This window comes from Arachis stenosperma, chromosome 10 (genome assembly GCF_014773155.1).
Source record: "Arachis stenosperma cultivar V10309 chromosome 10, arast.V10309.gnm1.PFL2, whole genome shotgun sequence".
Taxonomy (NCBI): domain Eukaryota; kingdom Viridiplantae; phylum Streptophyta; class Magnoliopsida; order Fabales; family Fabaceae; genus Arachis; species Arachis stenosperma.
In genome coordinates this window covers 53,374,185-53,397,833 of record NC_080386.1, presented here as the reverse complement: position 1 = coordinate 53,397,833, position 23,649 = coordinate 53,374,185, and the positions used below count along the sequence as shown (strand labels likewise).

At 40.9% G+C, this 23,649-nt stretch overlaps 1 protein-coding gene and 1 non-coding gene across 2 annotated transcripts; one reads left to right on the top strand and one right to left on the bottom strand.

Moving 5' to 3' along the window:
• Positions 1-921: 921 nt before the first annotated feature.
• LOC130959249 (small nucleolar RNA R71) lies at positions 922-1,029 on the top strand. Its single transcript, XR_009078342.1, has one exon. It is a non-coding gene; the product is annotated as a small nucleolar RNA R71 (small nucleolar RNA).
• A 17,098-nt stretch (positions 1,030-18,127) lies between these two features.
• LOC130957086 (uncharacterized) lies at positions 18,128-18,523 on the bottom strand. Its single transcript, XM_057883983.1, has one exon. It carries the CDS (start codon positions 18,521-18,523, stop codon positions 18,128-18,130), a length of 396 nt encoding a protein of 131 aa, XP_057739966.1.
• Between the last annotated feature and the right edge of the window lie 5,126 nt (positions 18,524-23,649).

The window sequence follows — 23,649 nt, the reverse complement described above, 5'->3', positions numbered from 1 at the left end:
CATGAAGGGCAGAAGTAAGTCCAATGGAATCTCTATGGTCTCATTTTGAGCCTCAGATTCCCATGGTTCCTCACTAGGGAACTCATTGGAGGTCAGTGCACGCCCATTGAGGCCTTCCTCAGTGGCGTTCACTTCCTCTCCCTCCTCTCCAGATTCGGCCATGGTTATGGCTTTGCACTCTCCTTTTGGATTTTCTTCTGTATTACTTGGGAGAGTACTAGGAGGGAGTTCAGTAACTTTCTTGCTCAGCTGTTCCACTTGTGCCTCCAAATTCCTAATGAAGGACCTTGTTTCAGTCATGAAACTTTGAGTGGTTTTGATTAGATCAGAGACCATGGTTGCTAAGTCAGAGGGGTTCTGCTTAGAATTCTCTGTCTGTTGCTGAGAAGATGATGGAAAAGGCTTGCCATTGCTAAACCTGTTTCTTCCACCATTGTTGTTGTTGGAACCTTGTTGAGGTTTCTCTTGATTCTTCCATGAGAAATTTGGATGATTTCTCCATGAAGAATTATAGGTGTTTCCATAGGGTTCTCCTAGGTAATTCACCTCTTCCATTGAAGGGTTCTCAGGATCATAAGCTTCTTCCTCAGATGAAGCATCCTTAGTACTGCCAGGTGCATTTTGCATTCCAGACAGACTTTGAGAAATCAAATTAACTTGTTGAGTTAATATCTTGTTCTGAGCCAATATGGCATTCAGAGTGTCAATCTCAAGAACTCCTTTCTTCTGACTAGTCCCATTGTTCACAGGATTTCTTTCAGAAGTGTACATGAATTGGTTATTTGCAACCATTTCAATTAGCTCTTGAGCTTCTGTAGGCGTCTTCTTCAGATGAAGAGATCCTCCAGCAGAGCTATCCAAAGACATCTTGGATAGTTCAGAGAGACCATCATAGAAAATACCTATGATGCTCCATTCAGAAAGCATGTCTGAGGGACACTTTCTGATTAATTGTTTGTATCTTTCCCAAGCTTCATAGAGGGATTCTCCATCCTTCTGTCTGAAGGTTTGGACTTCCACTCTAAGCTTACTCCATTTTTGAGGTGGAAAGAACTTTGCCAAGAAGGCATTGACTAGCTTTTCCCAAGAGTCCAGGCTATCTTTAGGTTGTGAGTCCAACCATATTCTAGCTCTGTCTCTTACAGCAAAAGGGAATAGCATCAGTCTGTAGACCTCAGGGTCAACCCTATTAGTCTTGACTGTGTCACCGATTTGCAAGAACTCAGCTAAAAACTGATGAGGATCTTCCATTGGAAGTCCATGGAACTTGCAATTCTGTTGCATTAGAGAAACTAATTGAGGCTTAAGCTCAAAGTTGTTTGCTCCAATGGCAGGGATAGAGATGCTTCTCCCATAGAAATTGGGAGTAGGTGCAGTAAAGTCACCCAGCACCTTCCTTGCATTGTTGGCATTGTTGTTGTTTTCGGCTGCCATGTCTTCTTCTTCTTTGAAGAATTCGGTTAGGTCCTCTATAGAGAGTTGTGCCTTAGCTTCTCTTAGCTTTCGTTTCAAGGTCCTTTCAGGTTCAGGGTCAGCTTCAACAAGAATGCCTTTATCTTTGTTCCTGCTCATATGAAGGAGAAGAGAACAAGAAAATATGGAATCCTCTATGTCACAGTATAGAGATTCCTTGAGGTGTCAGAGAAAAAGAAAAATAGAAGAAAGAAGGTAGAAGAATTCGAACTTGATTAGATAGAGTTCGAATTGTGCATTTAGAAGGAGTAGTACTCCATAAATAGAAGGATGTGGGAGGAAGGGAAGAGAATTTTCGAAAATTAATTAAAAAGATGTCAAAAACATTTTGAAAAATTGATTGACAATTTTCGAAAATTCAAAGTGGAAAAGAAATCAAGTGATTTTTGAAAAAGATTTTAAAATTAGAAGTTAAAAAGATTTGATTGAAAACTTATTTTGAAAAAGATGTGATTAAAAAGATATGATTGAAAAGATTTGATTTGAAAACAATTTTAAAAGATATGTTTTGAAAACAATTTTAAAAAGATTTGATTTTAAAAATTAATGACTTGCCTAACAAGAAGAGATATGATTCAAACATTAAACCTTTCTCAATAGAAAAGGCAACAAACTTGAGATGTTCAATCAAATCATTAATTGTTAGTAAGTATCTTTGAAAAAGGAAAGAAATTGATTTTGAAAGCATTTGATTGAAAAGATATGATTTGAAAAAGATTTGATTTTGAAAAACTTTGAAATCTTGAAAAAAATTAATTTGAAAAACAAAATCTTCCCCCTTGTGCCATCCTGGCGTTAAACGCCCAGAATGGTATCCATTCTGGCGTTTAACGCCCAAAATGCACCCTTTTTGAGCGTTAAACGCCCAACCAGGTACCCTGGCTGGCGTTTAAACGCCAGTCTGTCCTTCTTCACTGGGCGTTTTGTACGCCCAGCTTTTTCTGTATAATTCCTCTGCAGTATGTTCTGAATCTTCAATTCTTTGTATTATTGACTTGAAAAGACACAAATTAAAAATATTTTTGGATTTTTAATAATCAAAATGCAACAAGAATCAAATAACAATGGATGCAAGACACCAAACTTAGCAGTTTGTATACTACTGACACTATATGGGACACATAAACACTCAAGTCAAAAGAATTCAAAGATCAGAGTAAGAAATCATCAAGAATTACTTGAAGATCCTTAAGACACATGAATGAATGTATGCAATTGATACCAAACTTAAGATGAGACACTAGACTCAAGCAAGAAACATCAAATATTTTTGGTTTTTATGATTTTGTGGATTTTTTTTTGTGATTTTCGAAAATTAAGTGGAAAAAGATATCAAAATTCTTAATGAGAATTCCAGGAATCAGTGCAATGCTAGTCTAAGACTCCGGTCCAGGAATTAGACATGGCTTCACAGCCAGCCAAGCCTTCAAAGAAAGCTTCGGTCCAAAACACTAGACATGGCCAAAGGCCAGCCAAGCCTTAGCAGATCACTGCTCCAAAAGCAAGATTGATAAAAAATCAACAAGCTTCTGTGATGATAAGTTGAAACCTCGGTCCAATGAAATTAGACATGGCTTCTCAGCCAGCCAGATTTCAACAAATCATCATGAAACACTAGAATTCATCTTCAAGAATTTCGAAAAAAATAAATACCTAATCTAAGCAACAAGATGAACCGTCAGTTGTCCATACACAAACAATCCCCGGCAACGGCGCCAAAAACTTGGTGCACGAAATTGTGATCACTACTTTGTCCATATTCAAATAATCCCCGGTAATGGCTCCAAAGACTTGGTGCTCAATACCATGGCATAAACACAACTTCGCACAACTAACCAGCAAGTGCACTGGGTCGTCCAAGTAATAAACCTTACGCGAGTAAGGGTCGATCCCACGGAGATTGTTGCTATGAAGCAAGCTATGGTCACCTTGTAAATCTCAGTCAGGCAGACTCAAATGGGTATAGATGATGAATAAAGCATAAAGATAAAGATAGAGATACTTATGTATATCATTGGTGAGAGCTTCAGATAAGCGTATGAAGATGCCTTCCCTTCCGTCTCTCTGCTTTCCTACAGTCTTCATCCAATCCTTCTTACTCCTTTCCATGGCAAGCTCATGTAGGGTTTCACCATTGTCCGTGGCTACCTCCCATCCTCTCAGTGAAAATGTTCCCATGCTCTGTCACAGCATATGGCTAATCAGCTGTCGGTTCTCGGTCAGGCCGGAATAAAATCCATCGATCCTTTTGCGTCTGTCACTAACGCCCCGCCTGCTAGGAGTTTGAAGCACGTCACAGTCATTCAATCATTGAATCCTACTCAGAATACCACAGACAAGGTTAGACCTTCCGGATTCTCTTGAATGCCGCCATCAGTTCTTGCCTATACCACGAAGACTCTGATCTCACGGAATGGCTGGCTCGTTTGTCAGGCGAGCACTCGGTTGTCAGGCGATCAACCATGCATCGTGTATCAGGAATCCAAGAGATATTCACTAAGCCTCATATGCTTGTAGAACAAGAGTGGTTGTCAGTCACCTTGTTCATGAGTGAGAATGATGATGAGTGTCACGGATCATCACCTTCATCAAGTTGAAGAACAAGTGATATCCTGGACAAAGAACAAGCGGAATTGAATAGAAGAACAATAGTAATTGCATTAATACTCGAGGTACAGCAGAGCTCCACACCTTAATCTATGGTGTGTAGAAACTCCACCGTTGAAAATACATAAGAACAAGGTCTAGGCATGGCCGTGAGGCCAGCCTCCCAGTGATCTAAGATAGCATAAAACTCAAAGATAGCTACCAAGATTCCTAGATGAAAATACAATAGTAAAAGGTCCTACTTATAGAAAACTAGTAGCTTAGGGTGTACAGAGATGAGTAAATGACATAAAAATCCACTTCCGGGCCCACTTGGTGTGTGCTTGGGCTGAGCAACGAAGCATTTTCGTGTAGAGACTCTTCTTGGAGTTAAACGCCAGCTTTTATGCCAGTTTGGGCGTTTAACTCCCATTTAGGTGCCAGTTCCGGCGTTTAACGCTGGAATTTCTTGAGGTGACTTTGAACGCCGGTTTGGGCCATCAAATCTTGGGCAAAGTATGGACTATCATATATTGCTGGAAAGCCCAGGATGTCTACTTTCCAACGCCGTTGAGAGCGCGCCAATTGGGCTTCTGTAGCTCCAGAAAATCCACTTCGAGTGCAGGGAGGTCAGAATCCAACAGCATCTGCAGTCCTTTTGAGTCTCTGGATCAGATTTTTGCTCAGATCCCTCAATTTCAGCCAGAAAATACCTGAAATCACAGAAAAACACACAAACTCATAGTAAAGTCCAGAAAATTGAATTTTAACTAAAAACTAATAAAAATATACTAAAAACTAACTCAAAGATACTAAAAACATACTAAAAACAATGCCAAAAAGCGTACAAATTATCCGCTCATCAATGGACAACTGACGGTTCATCTTGTTGCTCAGATTAGGTAATTTTCTTTTCAAAATCTTTTTCAAAAATTTTTCTTTTATTTTTCGTTTTTTATAAATTTTATTTTCGAAAAAATTAATAAAAATACAAAAAAAAATTTAATTTAGAAAATCATAAAAATCAAAAATATTTTGTGTTTCTTGTTTGAGTCTTGAGTCAATTTTTAAGTTTGGTGTCAATTGCATGCTTTAAAAAAAATTTTCTTGCAATTTTCGAAAATTCCATGCATTCATAGTGTTCTTCATGATCTTCAAGTTGTTCTTGATAAGTCTTCTTGTTTGATCTTGATGTTTTCTTGTTTTGTGTCTTTTCTTGTTTTTCATGTGCATCTTCGCATTCATATTTTCCAAGCATTAAAAATTTCTAAGTTTGGTGTCTTGCAGGTTTTCTTTGCAACAAAAAAATTTTTCAAAAATATGTTCTTGATGTTCATCATGATCTTCAAAGTGTTCTTGGTGTTCATCTTGACATTCATAGCATTCTTGCATGCATTCATTGTTTTGATCTAAAAATTTCATGCATTGAGTATTTTTGTTGTTTTTCTCTCTCATAATTAAAAATTCAAAAATCAAAAAATATCTTTTCCTTATTTTCCTCCAAATTTTCGAAATTTTGGGTTGACTTGGTCAAAAATTTTTAAAATTAGTTATTTCTTACAAGTCAAGTCAAAATTTCAATTTTAAAAATCTTATCTTTTCAAAATCTTTTTCAAAAATCATATTTTTTTCATTTTTTTTCTATTTTTCGAAAATTTTAAAAAACATTTTTCAAATTATTTTCAAAATCTTTTTCTTATCTTTATATCAAATTTTCGAAAATTAGCTAACAATTAATGTGATTGGTTCAAAAATTTGAAGTTTGTTACTTTCTTGTTAAGAAAGGTTCAATCTTTAAGTTCTAGAATCTTATCTTGTAGTTTCTTGTTAGTGAAGTAAATAATTTCAAAATTTTTCAATTAAATCTTTTTATCTTTTATTTGATCTTTTTCAAAAATTTTATCTTTTTCAAAATTTGATTTCAAAATATCTTATCTAACTTATTATCTTCTTATCTTTTTCAATTTTGATTTCAAATCTTTTTCAATCAATTAACTAACTTCTTGTTTGTTTCTTATCTTTTTCAAAACCACCTAACTACTTTTTCCTCTCTAATTTTCGAAAATATCTCATCCCGTTTTCAAACATTCTTTTTAATTAATTAATTGTTTCATGTTTTAATTTTAATTACATTTTATCTCTAATTTTCGAAAATCACTAACCCCTTTTCAAAAATTATTTTCGAAATCTCCCTCCTCTTTTCTTCTTCTATTTAATTATTTAATTACTAACACTTCTCTTCACCTCTCTTCATCCAAAAATCCGAATCTCCCTCTTCATTCTTCTACCCCTTCTTTTTCTACTAATATAAAGGAATCTCTATACTGTGACATAGAGGATTCCTCTTTCTTTTCTTGTTTTCTTCTCTTTCATATGAGCAGGAACAAGGATAAAGGCACTCTTGTTGAAATTGATCCAGAACCTGAAAGGACTCTGAAGAGGAAATTAAGAGAAGCTAAATTAAATTATTCTAAAGGTAACCTTTCAGAAACATTAGAACAAGAGAAGGAGATGGCAGCCGAAAATAATAATAATGCAAGGAGAATGCTTGGTAACTTCACAAAGCCAACGTCCAAGTTTGATGGAAGAAGCATCTCCATTCCTGCCATTGGAGCCAACAACTTTGAGCTGAAACCTCAGCTAGTTGCCTTAATGCAACAAAACTGCAAGTTCTATGGACTTCCATCTGAAGATCCCTATCAGTTCTTAACTGAGTTCTTGCAGATCTGTGAGACTGTAAAGACGAATGGAGTTGATCCCGAAGTCTACAGACTCATGCTTTTCCCTTTTGCTGTAAGAGACAGAGCTAGAGTATGGTTGGATTCACAACCCAAGGATAGCCTGGACTCCTGGGATAAGCTGGTCACTGCCTTCTTGGATAAATTCTTTCCTCCTCAAAAGCTGAGCAAGCTGAGAGTGGATGTTCAAACCTTTAAACAAAAAGATGGTGAATCCCTCTATGAAGCTTGGGAAAGAAACAAGCAGCTGACCAAAAGATCTCCATCTGACATGTTTTCAGAATGGACTATATTAGATATATTCTATTATGGTCTATCTGAATTTTCGAAAATGTCATTGGACCATTCTGCAGGTGGATCTATTCACCTGAAGAAAACGCCTGAAGAGGCTCAAGAACTCATTGACATGGTTGCAAACAACCAGTTCATGTACACTTCTGAGAGGAATTCCGTGAATAATGGGATACCTCAGAAGAAAGGAGTTCTTAAAATTGATGCTCTGAATGCCATATTGGCTCAGAACAAAGTGTTGACTCAACAGGTCAACATGATCTCTCAAAATCTGAATGGATGGCAACATGCATCCAACAGTACTAGAGAGGCAGCTTCTGAAGAAGCTTATGATCCTGAGAACCCTGCCATGGCAGAGGTTAATTACATGGGTGAACCTTATGGAAACACCTATAACCCATCATGGAGAAATCATCCAAATTTCTCATGGAAGGATCAACAAAAGCCTCAACAAGGCTTTAACAATGGTGGACGCAACAGGCTGAACAATAGTAAGCCATATCCATCATCTTCTCAGCAACAGACAGAGAATTCTGAATAAAATACTTCTAATCTGGCTAATATAGTCTCTGATCTGTCAAAGGCCACTTTCAGTTTCATGAGTGAAACAAGATCCTCCATTAGAAATCTGGAGGCACAAGTGGGCCAGCTGAGTAAGAAAGTCATTGAAACTCCTCCCAGTATTCTCCCAAGCAATACAGAAGAAAATCCAAAAGGAGAGTGCAAAGCCATTGACATAGTCAATATGGCCGAATGCACAAGGGAGGAGGAGGACGAAAATCCTAGTAAGGAAGACCTCCTGGGACGTTCCTCAAGCAAGAAGGAGTTTCCTATTAAGGATCCAAAGGAATCTGAGGCTCATACAGAGACCATAGAAATTCCATTAAATCTCCTTCTGCCATTCATGAGCTCTGAAGACTATTCTTCCTCTGAAGAGGATGAAGATGTAACTGGAGAGCAAGTTACTCAATACTTAGGAGCTATCATGAAGCTGAATGCCAAGTTATTTGGTAATGAGACTTGGGAAAGTGAACCTCCCTTGCTCATTAATGAACTGGATACTTGGATTCAGAAAATTCTACCTCAAAAGAAACAAGATCCTGGCAAGTTCTTAATACCCTGTACCATAGGCACCATGATCTTTGAAAAGGCTCTGTGTGATCTGGGGTCAGGGATAAATCTAATGCCACTCTCTGTAATGGAGAAGCTGGGGATCATTGAGGTACAACCTGCCTTGTTCTCATTACAACTGGCAGACAGGTCATTGAGACAAGCTTATGGAATAGTAGAGGACGTGTTAGTAAAGGTTGAAGGCCTTTACATCCCTGCTGATTTCATAATCTTAGACACTAGGAAGGAAGAGGATGATTGCATCATCCTTGGAAGACCTTTCCTAGCCACAGCAGGAGCTGTGATAGATGTCAACAGAGGAGAACTAGTCCTTCAATTGAATGGGGACTACCTTGTGTTTAAGGCACATGGCCATCCCTCTGTGACAGAAGAGAGTAAGCATGAAGAGCTTCTCTCAGTTCAGGGTCAAGAAGAGCCCCCACAGTTAAACTCTAAGTTTGGTGTTGGGAGGCCACAACCAAACTCTAAGTTTGGTGTTATGATCCCATATCCAAACTCTAAGTTTGGTGTGGACAACTATACAACATTGACCTGATCACCTTATGGCTCCATGAGAGCCATTGTCAAGCTATTGACATTAAAGAAGCGCTTGTTGGGAGGCAACCCAATTTTATTTATCTAATTTTATTTTATTTTATTTTATTGTTATTTTGTGTTTTATTAGGTACATGATCATGAGGAGTCACGAAAAAATCATAAAAATTAAAAACAGAATCAAAAACAGCAGAAGAAAAAAATTCACACCCTGGAGGACGCACAGGCTGGCGTTCAACGCCAGTAAGGTGCATCTGGCTGGCGTTCAACGCCAGAACAGAGCACCATTCTGGCGCTGAACGCCAGAAACAAGCAACATCCTGGCGCTGAACGCCAGGAATGTGCCCAGAGAGGAAAAACTGGCGCTGAACGCCAGTAACAAGCATGAAACTGGCGTTCAACGCCAGAAACATGCTTTACATGGGCGTTGAACGCCCAGAATGTGCACCAATGGGCGTTTAAACGCCAGAATGATGCACGAAGGCATTTTACATGCCTATTTGGTGCAGGGATGGAATTCCTTGACACCTCAGGATCTGTGGACCCCACAGGATCACCTCAGGATCTGTGGACCCCACAGGATCCCCACCTAACATATTTCCACCTTACCTTTTAATCCTAATCACACTCTCCTAATCCAAATTCACTCTTCCCCATGTCACACTTCCCAACACCTTTCACCAATCACCTCAATTCCTCTTCCCAATTACCCCATTCACCACTCACATCCATCCACTCTTCCCCATAAACCCCACCTACCTTCAAAAATTCAAACCAATTTCCCTCCCATTCCCACCCAAATGGCCGAACATACCTCCCCTCCTTTTTCCTATAAATACCCTTCCATTCTACTTCTTTTTCACACAACACAACCCCTCCTTCTTTACCTAAGCCGAACCATCACTCTCCCTTCTCTACCATATTTTCTTCTTCTTCTTCTTCTCTTCTTTCTTCTCTTGCTCGAGGGCGAGCAATATTTTAAGTTTGGTGTGGTAAAAGCATAAGATTTTTTTGTTTTTCCATTACCAATGGCACCTAAGGCCGGAGTATCCTCTAGAAAAGGAAAAGGGAAGACAAAAGCTTCCACCTCCGAGTCATGGGAGATGGAAAGATTCATCTCCAAGAGCCATCAAGACCACTTCTATGATGTTGTGGCAAAGAAGAAGGTGATCCCTGAGGTCCCTTTCAAGCTCAAGAAAAATGAGTATCCGGAAATCCGACATGAAGTCCGAAGAAGAGGTTGGGAAGTCTTAACCAACCCCATACAACAAGTTGGAATCTTAATGGTTCAAGAGTTCTATGCCAATGCATGGATCACTAGGAACCATGATCAAGGTATGAACCCGAGTCCAAAGAATTATCTCACAATGGTTCGGGGGAAATACTTGGATTTCAGTCCGGAAAATGTAAGGTTGGCATTCCACTTGCCCATGATGCAAGGTGATGAACGCCCCTACACTAGAAGGGTCAACTTTGATCAAAGGTTGGACCAAGCCCTTATGGACATTTGTGTGGAAGGAGCTCAATGGAAGAGAGACTCCAAAGGCAAGCCAGTCCAACTAAGAAGACTGGACCTCAAGCCTATAGCTAGAGGATGGTTGGAGTTCATTCAACGCTCCATCATTCCTACTAGCAACCGATCTGAAGTCACTATGGATCGGGCCATCATGATTCATGGCATCATGATTGGAGAGGAAGTAGAAGTTCATGAGGTCATCTCCAATGAAATCTACAAAATAGCCGACAAGCCTTCACCTATGGCACGGCTAGCTTTTCCTCACCTTATTTGCCATCTATGTTACTCAGCTGGAGTTATCATAGAAGGAGACATCTCCATTGAAGAGGACAAGCCCATCACCAAGAAGAGGATGGAGCAAGCAAGAGAAGCCCCTCACGGTTCTCAAGAAGTGCATGAGGAAGCTCATCATCAAGAAATCCCTGAGATGCCTCAAGGGATGCACTTTCCTCCAAACAACTATTGGGAACAACTCAATACCTCCTTAGAAGGTTTGAGCCACAATGTGGAACAATTAAGGGTGGAACATCATGAGCACTCCATCATTCTCCAAGAAATAAGAGAAGACCAAAGAGCAATAAGGGAGGAACAACAAAGGCAAGGAAGGGACATAGAAGAGCTTAAGAACATCATTGGTCCTTCAAGAAGAAGACGCCACTAAAGGTGGATTCATTCCTTGTTCTTTATTTCTTTCTGTTTTTCGGTTTTTAATGTTGTGTTTATCTATGTTTTGTGTCTTTACTTCATGATCATTAGTATGTAACCATGCCTTAAAGCTATGAATAAAATCCATTAATCCTTCACTTCTCTTAAATGAAAAATGTTTTAATTCAAAAGAACAAGAAGTACATAAATTTCGAAAATAGCTCTTGAATTTAATTTAATTATATTGATGTGGTGACAATACTTTTTGTTTTCTGAATGAATGCTTGAACAGTGCATATGTCTTTTGATCTTGTTGTTTATGAATGTTAAAACTGTTGGCTCTTGAAAGAATGATGAACAAAGAGAAATGTTATTGATGATCTGAAAAATCATGAAATTGATTCTTGAAGCAAGAAAAAGCAGTCAAAAAAAAAAAGAGAGAAGGAGCAATAGAAAAAGCCACGAGCCCTTAAAACCAAAAGGCAAGGGTAAAGAGGATCCAAGGCTTTGAGCATCAATGGATAAGAGGGCCCAAGGACATTAAATCCAGGCCTAAGCGGCTAAACCAAGCTGTCCCTAACCATGTGCTTGTGTCATGAAGGTCCAAGTGAAAAGCTTGAGACTGAGTGGTTAAAGTCGTGATCCAAGTCAAAAGAGTGTGCTTAAGAGCTCTGGACACCACTAACTGGGGACTCTAGCAAAGCTGAGTCACAATCTGAAAAGGTTCACCCAGTCATGTGTCTGTGGCATTTATGTATCCGGTGGTAATATTGGAAAACAAAGTGCTTAGGGCCACGGCCAAGACTCATAAGTAGCTGTGTTCAAGAATCAACATACTCAACTAGGAGAATCAATAACACTATCCGAGATTCTAAGTTCCTAGAGAAGCCAATCATTCTAGACTTCAAAGGAAAAAGTGAGATGCCAAAACTGTTCAGAAGCAAAAAGCTACAAGTCCCGCTCATCTAATTATAATTAATATTCATTGATATTCTGGAATTTATAGTATATTCTCTTCTTTTTATCCTATTTGATTTTCAGTTGCTTGGGGACAAGCAACAATTTAAGTTTGGTGTTGTGATGAGCGGATAATTTATACGCTTTTTGGCATTGTTTTTAGGTAGTTTTTAGTAAGTTCAAGCTACTTTTAAGGATGTTTTCATTAGTTTTTATGTTAAATTCACATTTCTGGACTTCACTATGAGTTTGTGTGTTTTTCTGTGATTTCAGGTAATTTCTGGCTGAAATTGAGGGACTTGAGCAAAACTCTGAAAAAGGCTGACAAAAGGACTGCTGATGCTGTTGGAATCTGACCTCCCTGCACTCGAAATGGATTTTCTGGAGCTACAGAACTTCAATTGGCGCGCTCTCAACGGCGTTGGAAAGTAGACATCCAGGGCTTTCCAGCAATATATAATAGTCCATACTTTATTCGGAAATTGACTACGTAACTTGGCGTTGAACGCCAAGTACATGCTGCTGTCTGGAGTTAAACGCCAGAAAAACGTCATGATCCGGAGTTGAACGCCCAAAACACGTCATAACTTGGAGTTCAACTCCAATAAAAGTCTCAGCTCGTGGATAGATCAAGCTTAGCCCAAACATACACCAAGTGGGCCCCGGAAGTGGATTTATGCATCAATTACTTACTCAAGTAAACCCTAGGAGCTAGTTTATTATAAATAGAACTTTTTACTATCATAATCGCATCCTGGATTGTATTTTAAATCTTTGATCATTCGGTCTTGTGACCACATGGGGGCTGGCCATTCGGCCATGCCTGAACCTTTCACTTATGTATTTTCAACGGTGGAGTTTCTGCACACCATAGATTAAGGGTGTGGAGCTCTGTTGTACCTCAAGTATTAATGCAATTCTATTTTCTTTCATTCAATTCTCTCTTATTCTTATTCTAAGATATTCATTCGCACCCAAGAACATGATGAAGGTGATGATTATGTGATGCTCATCACCATTCTCACCTATGAACGCGTGTGATTGACAACCACTTCCGTTCTACATGCAACAGAGCTTGAATGTGTATCTCTTAGATTCCCCAACAGAATCTTCGTGGTATAAGCTAGATAGATGGCGGCATTCATGAGGATCTGGAAAGTCTCACCTTGTCTGTGGTATTCCGAGTAGGATCCTGGGAATCCGGAAAGTCTAACCTTGTCTGTGGTATTCCGAGTAGGATTCCAGTAATGAATGACTGTGACGTGCTTCAGACTTGCAAGTGCTGGGCGTGATGACAAACGCAAAAGAATCAAGGGATTCTATTCCAGTAGGCGCGGGAACTAACCAGTGATTAGCCATGCTGTGACAGAGCGCGTGAGCGTAGTTTTCACTGCGAGGATGGGATGTAGCCTTCGGCCAGGTGATGCCTCCAGACGATTAGCCATGCGAGTGACAGCCGCAGAGGACCATTTTTTCGAGAGGATTAAAAGTAGCCATCGTCGAACGGTGAACCCCTATACACAGCTTGCCATGGAAAGGAGTAAGAAGGATTGAGTTGAAGCAGTAGGAGAGCAGGCGTCCTTGAGCCATACAGTATCTCCATATGCTTATCTGAAATTCCCACTAATGAATCTGGATAAGTATTCTATCCCTTTTATTATTTCTATTTTATTATTAATTTTCGAAACCATAAACAAATTTAATCTGCCTGACTGAGATTTACAAGGTGACCATAGCTTGCTTCATACCAACAATCTCTGTGGGATCGACCCTTACTCGCGTAAGGTTTATTACTTGGACAACCCAGTACACTTGCTGGTTAGTTGAACGGAGTTGTGAAAACAACCGATGCCATAATAATAATTTCATACAAATACAAAGAACATGGATCACAATTTCGTCCACCAGTTCTCCCATGTAATTCACCTCTTCCATTGATAGGTTCTCAAGATCATAAGCTTCTTCTTCAAATGAAGCGTCCTTAGTACTGCCTGGTGCAGCTTGCATTCCAGACAGACTTTGAGAAATCATAATGACTTGCTGAGTCAATATTTTGTTATGAGCCAATATGGCATTCAGAGTATCAATCTCAAGAACTCCGTTCTTCTAATTTGTCCCATTGTTCACAGTATTCCTTTCAGAAGTGTACATGAATTGGTTATTTGTAACCATTTCAATGAGTTCTTGAGCTTCTGCAGGCGTCTTCTTTAGATAAAGAGATCCTCCAGCAGAGCTGTCCAATGACATCTTGGACAGTTCAGACAGACCATCATAGAAGATACCTATGATACTCCATTCAGAAAGCATGTCAGAAGGACACTTTCTGATCAATTGTTTGTATCTTTCCCAAGCTTCATAGAGGGACTCACCTTCCTTCTGTCTGAAGGTTTGGACTTCCACTCTAAGCTTACTCAATTTTTGAGGTGGAAAAAACTTTGCCAAGAAGGCATTGACTAGCTTTTCCCAAGAGTTCAGGCTTTCTTTAGATTGTGAGTCCAACCATATCCTAGCTCTGCCTCTTACAGCAAAAGGGAATAGCATAAGTCTGTAGACCTCAGGGTCAACCCCATTGGACTTGACAGTGTCACAGATTTGCAAGAATTCAGCTAAAAACTGATGAGGATCTTCTAAGGGAAGTCCATGGAACTTGCAATTCTGTTACATTAGAGAAACTAGTTGAGGCTTAAGCTCAAAGTTGTTTGCTCCAATGGAAGGGATAGAGATACTTCTCCCATAAAAGTCGGGAGTAGGTGCAGTAAAGTCACCCAGCACCTTCCTTGCATTGTTGGCATTGTTGTTGTTTTCGGCTGCCATGGTTTCTTCTTCTTTGAAGAGCTCTGTTAGGCCCTCTAGAGAAAGTTGTGCTTTATTTTCTCTTAGCTTCCTCTTCAAGGTCCTTTTAGGTTCAGGGTCAGCCTCAACAAGAATGCTTTTGTCTTTGCTCCTGCTCATATAAAAGAGAAGAGAACAAGAAAGTATGGAATCCTCTATGTCACAAGATAGAGATTCCTTGAGGTGTCAGAGGAAAAGAAGAATAGAAGGAGGAGGTAGAAGAATTTGAACTTATCAAGAGGGATAGAGTTCGAATTGTGCATTGGGGAGGAGTGTTAGTCCATAAATAGAAGGATTTGAGAAGAGGGGAAGAATTTTCGAAAATAAATTAAAAGATTTTAAAAGAATTTTGAAAATTGATTGATGATTTTCGAAAACTAAGAGTGGGAAAGAAATTAAGTGATTTTTGAAAAAGATTTTGAAATTAGAAATCAAAAAGATTGATTGAAAACTATTTTGAAAAAGATGTGATTAAAAAGATATGATTGAAAAATAATTTAAAAAGATTTGATTTTTAAAATTACTGACTTGGCTAACAAGAAATTTAAAAGATATGATTCAAACATTAAACCTTTCTCAACAGAAAAGGCAACATACTTGAAATGTTGAATCAAATCATTAATTGTTAGCAAGTATTTTTGAAAAATGGAAAGAAATTGATTTTGAAAAAAATTATGAAAACTTGAAAAAAATTTGAAGTAAAAACAAAATCTTCCCTCTTGTATCATCCTGGCGTTTAACGCCCAAAATGCTACCCTTTTGGGCGTTAAACGCCTAGCCAGGTACCCTGGCTGGCGTTTAAATGCCAGTTTTCCTTCTTCACTGGGCGTTTTGAACGCCTAGCTTTTTTTATGTAATTCCTCTGCTGCATGTTCTGAATCTTCAATTCTCTGTATTATTGACTTGAAAAGACACAAATTAAAAATTTTTTTTTTAATTTTTAATGATGAGGAATAATCAAAATGCAACTAAAATCAAATAAACAATGCATACAAGACACCAAACTTAGAAGTTTGTATACTATTGACACTAACAAATTGAGAATGCATATGAGAAACAACAAAACACTCAAGACAAGAGAATTTAAAGATCAGAGCAAGGAAATCATCAAGAACAACTTGAAGATCAATGAAGAACATAATGCATGTAATTTTCGAAAATTAGAAGACTAAAAACATGCAATGGACACCAAACTTAAAATTAGACACTAGACTCAAACAAGAAACAAAAAAATTTTTTTGATTTTATGATTTTATAAAAATTTTTTGGGTTTTTCGAAAATTGAGAGGAAAAGAAAATAAGGATATCAAAATTCTTAATAAGAATTTCCAAGAATCATGCAATGTTAGTCTAAAGCTTTAGTCTAAAGAAATTAGACATGGCTAGCCAAGTTTCAGCAGGGCATTACATTCAAGAGCTAAATTGATGAGAATCAATCAGCTTTGGTGATGATGAAAACATCATCTGAAACTCTAGAATTCATTCTTAAGAACTCTGAAGAACAAAATAAAATAAAATTACCTAATCTAAGCAACAAGATGAACCGTCAGTTGTCCAAACTCAAACAATCCCCAGCAATGGCGCCAAAAACTTGGTGCACGAAATTGTGATCATCAATGGCGCCATCAACATGGTACGCTCAATTGCAATCTCAACTCTTTATCACAACTTCGCACAACTAACCAGCAAGTGCACTGGGTCATCCAAGTAATAAACCTTACGCGAGTAAGGGTCGATCCCACAGAGATTGTTGGTATGAAGCAAGCTATGGTCATCTTGTAAATCTCAGTCAGGTGGATTCAAATGGTTATGGAGGATTGATAATTAAAAGATGAATAAAACATAAAATAAAGATAGAGATACTTATGTAATTCATTGGTGAGAATTTCAGATAAGCGTATGGAGATGCTTTGTCCCTTCCGTCTCTCTGCTTTCCTACTGTCTTCATCCAATCCTTCTTACTCCTTTCCATGGCAAGCTGTATGTTGGGAATCACCATTTTCAATGGCTACAGTCCCGTCCTCTCAGTGAAAATGTTCAACGCGCTCTGTCACAGCACGGCTATTCATCTGTCGGTTCTCGATCATGTCGGAATAGAATCCAGTGATTCTTTTGCGTCTGTCACTAACGCCCCATAATCACGAGTTTGAAGTTCGTCACAGTCATTCAATCCCTGAATCCTACTCAAAATACCACAGACAAGGTTTAGACCTTCCGGATTCTCAAGAATTGCCGCCAATGGATTCTAGCTTATACCACGAAGATTCTGATTAAGGGATCCAAGAGATAAACATTCAAGCCTTGTTTGCATGTAGAACAGAAGCGGTTGTCAGGCACGCGTTCATAAGTGAGAATGATGATGAGCGTCACATAATAATCACATTCATCATGTTCTTGGGTGCAAATGAATATCTTAGAACAAGAATAAGCTGAATTGAATAGAAGAACAATAGTAATTGTATTAATACTCGAGGTACAGCAGAGGTCCACACCTTAATCTATGGTGTGTAGAAACTCCACCGTTGAAAATACATAAGAACAAGGTCTAGGCATGGCTGAGAGGCCAACCCCCAAAATGTGATCTAAGATAGCATAGGACTGATCAAAGATGAAAATACAATAGCAAAAGGTCCTATTTATAGAGAACTAGTAGCTTATGGTTTACAAAAATGAGAAAATGACGTAAAAATCCACTTCTGGGCCCACTTGGTGTGTGCTTGGGCTGAGCATTAAAGCTTTCATGTGTAGAGACTTTTCTTGGAGTTAAACGCCACCTTTTGTGCCAGTTTGGGCGTTTAACTCCTACTTTTGTGCCAGTTCCAGCGTTAAACGCCGGGAATTCTTGAGCTGATTTGGAACGCCGGTTTGGGCCATCAAATCTCGGATAAAGTATGAACTATTATATATTTCTCAAAAGCTCAGGATGTCTACTTTCCAACGCAATTGAGAGCGCGCCAATTGAGCTTCTGTAACTCCAGAAAATTCACTTCGAATGCAGGGAGGTCAGAATCCAACAGCATCTGCAGTCCTTTTTCAGCCTCTGAATCATATTTTTGCTCAAGTCCCTCAATTTCAGCCAGAAAATACCTGAAATCATAGAAAAACACACAAACTCATAGTAAAGTCTAGAAAAAGTGAATTTTAAATAAAAACTAATAAAAATATAATAAAAACTAACTAAAACATACTAAAATCATACTAAAAACAATGCCAAAAAGCGTATAAATTATCCGCTCATCAATCCCCTTGGTAATTTCTTCACAACTCATTTCTCTTCTTACAGTAGTACTCCATTCACTCTTGTTTTTAGGAGGTCCTTGTTAACTGCTATTCCTAATTCTTGTGGCTTCAACTCTTCCTTGGACTCCCTTGGTTGCTATATCTCGTGAAATTCTTGCTTGTTCACCAAGGATTTTTTCAGGGGTCATGTTTTGGATTCACTATTGCTTTCCTCTAGGCACATTTTGCTGTGATCATCCTTCGGCTCTTTAGGTTCTGACACTGATTCAAGTGTGGGTTTGAAATCATTTAAGATGAGATGTTCATCATGTATTCTCAATATTAACTCTCTTTGTTCCACATCGATGAGTGCTCTAGCAGTGGCTAAAAATGGTCTCCCCAGCATGATTGGATGGAGGTAGCTTTCTTCCATGTCCAGAACAACAAAGTCAGTGGGGAGAAAGTAATTTCCCACTTTGACCAATACATTCTCGACTACTCCTTCAGCTTGCTTCTGAGTCTTATCGGCCAATTCGATGACTACATCTGTGGATTTCATTTCATTGATTTGCAACCTCTTCATGAGAGACAGAGGCATCATATTTATGTTGGCTCCTAGATCATAGAATCTTCTATCAATCCTTGTGTCTTCTATGGCACAGGGGATATGAAAGCTCCCCGAATCTTTGTTTTTTTAGAGGTAAGTCCTTCTTGATGAGGTCGCTACATTCCTTGTTCGTTATCACTGTTTGTCCCCCTTTCAAGGTTCCTTTCTTGGTCAGCAGCTCTTTCATGCACTTGATGTATGTAGGCTTCTGTTGGAGAGTTTTGATAAAGGGAATGTTGACACTGAGGGATGCAAACATGTCTAAGAATCTTGAGTATGACTTTTCTTTCTCACCTCCCCTGAGTCTCTAAGGAAATGGTGCCTGTTCATACCCTGACCGAGCTCTCCAAACTCGGGAAGTTCGCAGAAGGTCCGACCTCGTCCCAAAGGCCCACGCCTGAGGTCGGACCTCGGACAAATAAAGAAGAAAGGCCCAAAACGAAGGAACATAGCCCAATCTAAAGGCGGCTAAAAGCCCAGAAAGATAAAGGCGGTTCCCTTGAAGATAAGATGACCTCACTTAAAGATAAGATAAGATAACTAACTTATCCTATCCACAGGAGGCCACATCTCACCATTATAAATACACTGGAGCACCCAGGTATAACTCATACTCTAATTCTACTCAATATCTGCTTGGACCCATGCTAACTTAAGCATCGGAGTGTCATTGCAGGTACAACCCCCCGCCGCTCAGCACACCAAGCTCGGGTCACGGAACCCCTACCTCGGGTCTTGCCAGACGACCGAGCTACACGTTTCAGGTAACCCTCGGAACATTGGCGCCTTTGCCGGGGAGCCTGGAAGTCATCCCTTTACCATGGCGGACGACCCTCCCAACAATAACCACGCTACATCAGAACAAGAAGAGGAAATTGACACCGGAGAACGACCGGACAGCCCTCTATCACCACACACTCCAGGAGGAAACAAACAGAATCGCCCAAGTACATCACTCCCAAACAAAGATCCACAAAATCCCGAAAGAGAAAAGAGCTCGGAAATTCTAGAAGCAGTCCGGGCACAACAAAACCGACTGAAACAACTCGAAGAGGACATAAAGAAGCAAAAAGAAACCGAACAAGATCTGAGAAGGGAGGCTCGCAAGCGCAGAGAATTAGAAGAAAAACTACGGAAAATAGAGGCCAACCTGAAAGATCGAACAGAACGCGACACCACCCCCGAAGACAATCATGATCCCTTCACAAAAGAGATCATGAAGGAGAAGGTACCGCGAAACTTCAAACCACCCGATATGGATCTCTACGACGGCACCACCGACCCAAGTCACCACCTCAGCAACTTCAGAAGCAGAATGTACCTAGTCGACGCCTCCGACGCGATTCGGTGCAAAGCCTTCCCCACCACTCTCACCAAGTCAGCCATGAGGTGGTTCGACAACCTGCCACCGAGATCAATCACCAGCTTCGAAGACCTAACTAAGAAATTCCTAACAAGGTTCTCCATTCAAAAGGACAAGGCAAAACATGCCCCCAGTCTACTCGGGATCAAACAAGGTAACCAAGAAACTCTCCGAGAATACATGGAGCGATTCAACAAAGCCTGCCTGGACATACAACACTTGCCCACTGAAGCAGCTATCATGGGATTGGCAAACGGCCTAAAGGAAGGACCGTTTAGCCAATCCCTCTCCAAACGATACCCGACCTCCCTATACGAGGTGCAGGAGCGGGCAGAAAAATATATCAATATGCAGGAAACCTCCCAGCTAAGAGACTCTTCTAGGAAGGAATCAACCTACCCACTCCGAGATCGAGATCGAGAACAGAAGAAGAAAGAAGAACCCAAGTCGGACAAGCCACGGAAGTACCACAGCTATACCCCCCTCCGAGTCTCCCTGGTAGACATCTACAGAGAAGTATGCCACACCGAAAAGATCCCACCACCCCGACCTCTAAAACACAAAAGAGCGGGGAGAGATCGGTCCGAATACTGCGAATATCACAAGCTCTACGGTCATTCTACCAACGACTGCCACGACCTAAAGAATGTTATAGAAAAGCTAGCCAGAGAAGGAAAGCTCGACAGATACATAGCAGAGAAAGGAGAAGAGACCAGGAAGAGAAGACGAGGAGACAATGAAGGTCGGGCCGAACAAGTCCCGCGAACCCCTGAAAGACACGTTCACATGATAAATGGAGGTTTCGCAGGCGGAGGAGCATCCCGATCTTCGCGAAAAAGACACCTCAAAGAAATCTATCATGTCCGAGAAGACAGTCCCCTGCCCGAGTTACCCACTATCTCATTTACCCGAGAGGATGCTCAAGGGATAATACCCGGGCACGACGATCCAATGGTGATCACCGTTATTCTAGCAAACGCCAACTTACATCGAACCCTGATTGACCAGGGAAGCTCAGCAGATATCTTGTTCAAAGCGGCCTTCGACAAGCTCGGACTTGAGGAAAAAGAGCTAAAAGCCTATCCCACCGACCTATTTGGGCTAGGGGACACCCCGATCCATCCCTTAGGATACATCTCGCTACACACTACCTTTGGAAGAGGCGAGCAATCTAAAACATTAAGCATCGACTACATTGTAGTCGACGTCACTTCAGCATACAATGCCCTCATTGGGCGACCAACCTTAAACAGACTGGCAGCTATAGTCTCGACCCCACACCTCTGTATGAAGTTCCCTACCACAAAAGGAATCGCTACCCTAAAGGGCAACCAAAAGCTAGCACGGCGATGCTACAACGAAAGCCTAAGCCTAAAAGGGAAAGAAGTCAACACAATAGAACTCGGGCGAGTTCAAACCCGAGAAGACCTTCGGCCACAACCAGAGGGAGAAACCGAAAGGATCCAAATCGGGAACACACCTGAAAAAGTAACAAACATTGGAGCAAACCTCGAAGCAGGCCTAAAGGAGGAACTCATAACCCTCTTAAGGGAGAATTCCGACCTCTTCGCCTGGAAGGCCTCCGACATGCCAGGCATAAGTCCCGACCTGATGTGCCATAAGCTATCAGTATACCCGGGATCCAGACCCGTCCAACAGAGACGCCGGAAGCTCGGACCCGAGCGCATGCAGGCAATAGAAGAACAGGTACAAGCACTGCTAGATGCGGGATTCATTAGGGAAGTAAAATATCCCCTATGGCTCGCAAACGTGGTCCTGGTAAAAAAGCCCAACGGAAAATGGAGGATGTGCGTCGATTACACGGATCTCAACAAAGCCTGCCCCAAAGACCCATATCCACTACCAAACATCGACGCCTTAGTCGACGCAGCCTCAGGCTACAGATATCTCTCCTTCATGGATGCATACTCGGGATACAATCAAATCCCGATGTACGGACCCGACCAAGAAAAGACCTCATTCATAACCCCAAGGGCAAACTACTGCTACGTAGTAATGCCCTTCGGGCTGAAGAACGCCGGGGCAACCTACCAGAGGCTAATGAACAAAGTATTCTCAGAGCACATCGGGCTACAACTAGAAGTGTACGTCGACGATATGCTGGTAAAGACACAAGAAGACAGAAACTTGGTTCCCGACCTCACAAGTGTCTTCGGCACCCTCAGGAAACACAACATGAGACTTAACCCGACCAAGTGCACCTTCGCCGCAGAAGCCGGAAAGTTCTTAGGCTTCATGCTGACTCAAAGAGGCATCGAAGCAAACCCGGACAAATGCCAAGCGATACTCAAAATGAAGAGCCCGACGTGTGTCAAAGAAGTACAACAACTAAATGGAAGGCTAGCCGCCCTATCAAGATTCTTGGCAGGATCAGCGATAAAATCACTACCTCTCTACTCACTCCTAAAGAAAGGGAAACCCTTCTCATGGACCCCGGAGTGCGAAAAAGCCTTCCAAGAATTCAAGGAATTCCTCGGGCAGCCACCAATCCTAACCCGACCTTTAAAAGGGGAAGAGCTCGTATTATACCTCTCGGTCGGACATCGGGCAGTTGCTTCAGCATTAATACGAGAAAATGACCAAGGACAACACCCCATATACTTCGTAAGCAAGGCACTACAAGGGGCCGAATTAAACTATCAGAAAATAGAGAAATTCGCCTACGCCCTAGTATTCACGGCTCGGAGGCTCCGTCCCTACTTTCAAGCCCACACCATCAAAGTCCGGACGAACCAACCCATGAGACACATCCTACAAAAAACAGACATGGCAGGACGAATCCTACAATGGGCGGTGGAACTGTCCGAGTTCGACCTCCACTATGAAGCCCGGACTGCCATAAAATCTCAATATCTAGCCGACTTCATCGCAGAATATACTAGGACCCCGGGAACCCCACTCTCGTGGAATCTGTATGTCGACGGGTCCTCAAACAAAACAGGAAGCGGAGCCGGTGTTATACTCGAAAGCGACCAAGGAACGCGGATAGAGCTGTCCTTAAAATTCGAGTTCCAGGCTTCAAACAACCAAGCCGAATACGAGGCCCTACTAGCAGGACTAAAGCTAGCCGAAGAGGTCCGAGCCCAGAGAATCACGATCTTCAGCGACTCCCAGGTCGTCACATCACAAGTAAATGGAAGTTACCAGGCCAAAGACCCTACTATGAAAAAATACCTGGATCAAACACAGGCACAATTACGACACTTCCCGGAAATACAAATCCAGCACATACCTCGGGAACAAAATGCCCGGGCAGACGCCCTCTCGAAGCTCGCTAGCACCAAGCCCGGAGGCAACAACAGAAGTCTTCTCCAAGAAACCTTACAATCTCCCTCCGTGCTAAGAGAGGAAGAAACGTTAAATATATCCAACCAACAGCAAGGATGGATGACCCCCGTACTCAACTACCTGAAGTCAGGAACTCTCCCCATAGAAAGAAAAGAAGCTAAAAGGCTTACAAAGGACGCCCAGAATTATACGCTAATTCACGACGTATTATACAGAAGAGGATTCTCAAACCCCCTCCTTAGGTGCGTTCCGACCTCAGAAACAAAGGGCGTCCTCGAAGAAGTCCACGAAGGCATGTGTGGGAACCATCTCGGAGCTCGGGCACTATCCAAGAAAGTAGTCAGGGCCGGGTTCTACTGGCCGACCTTACAAAGAGACGCGACAGAGTTTGTGAAAATATGCCCCCCCTGCCAAAAACACGCCAATTTTCACAAGGCGCCGCCCGAAG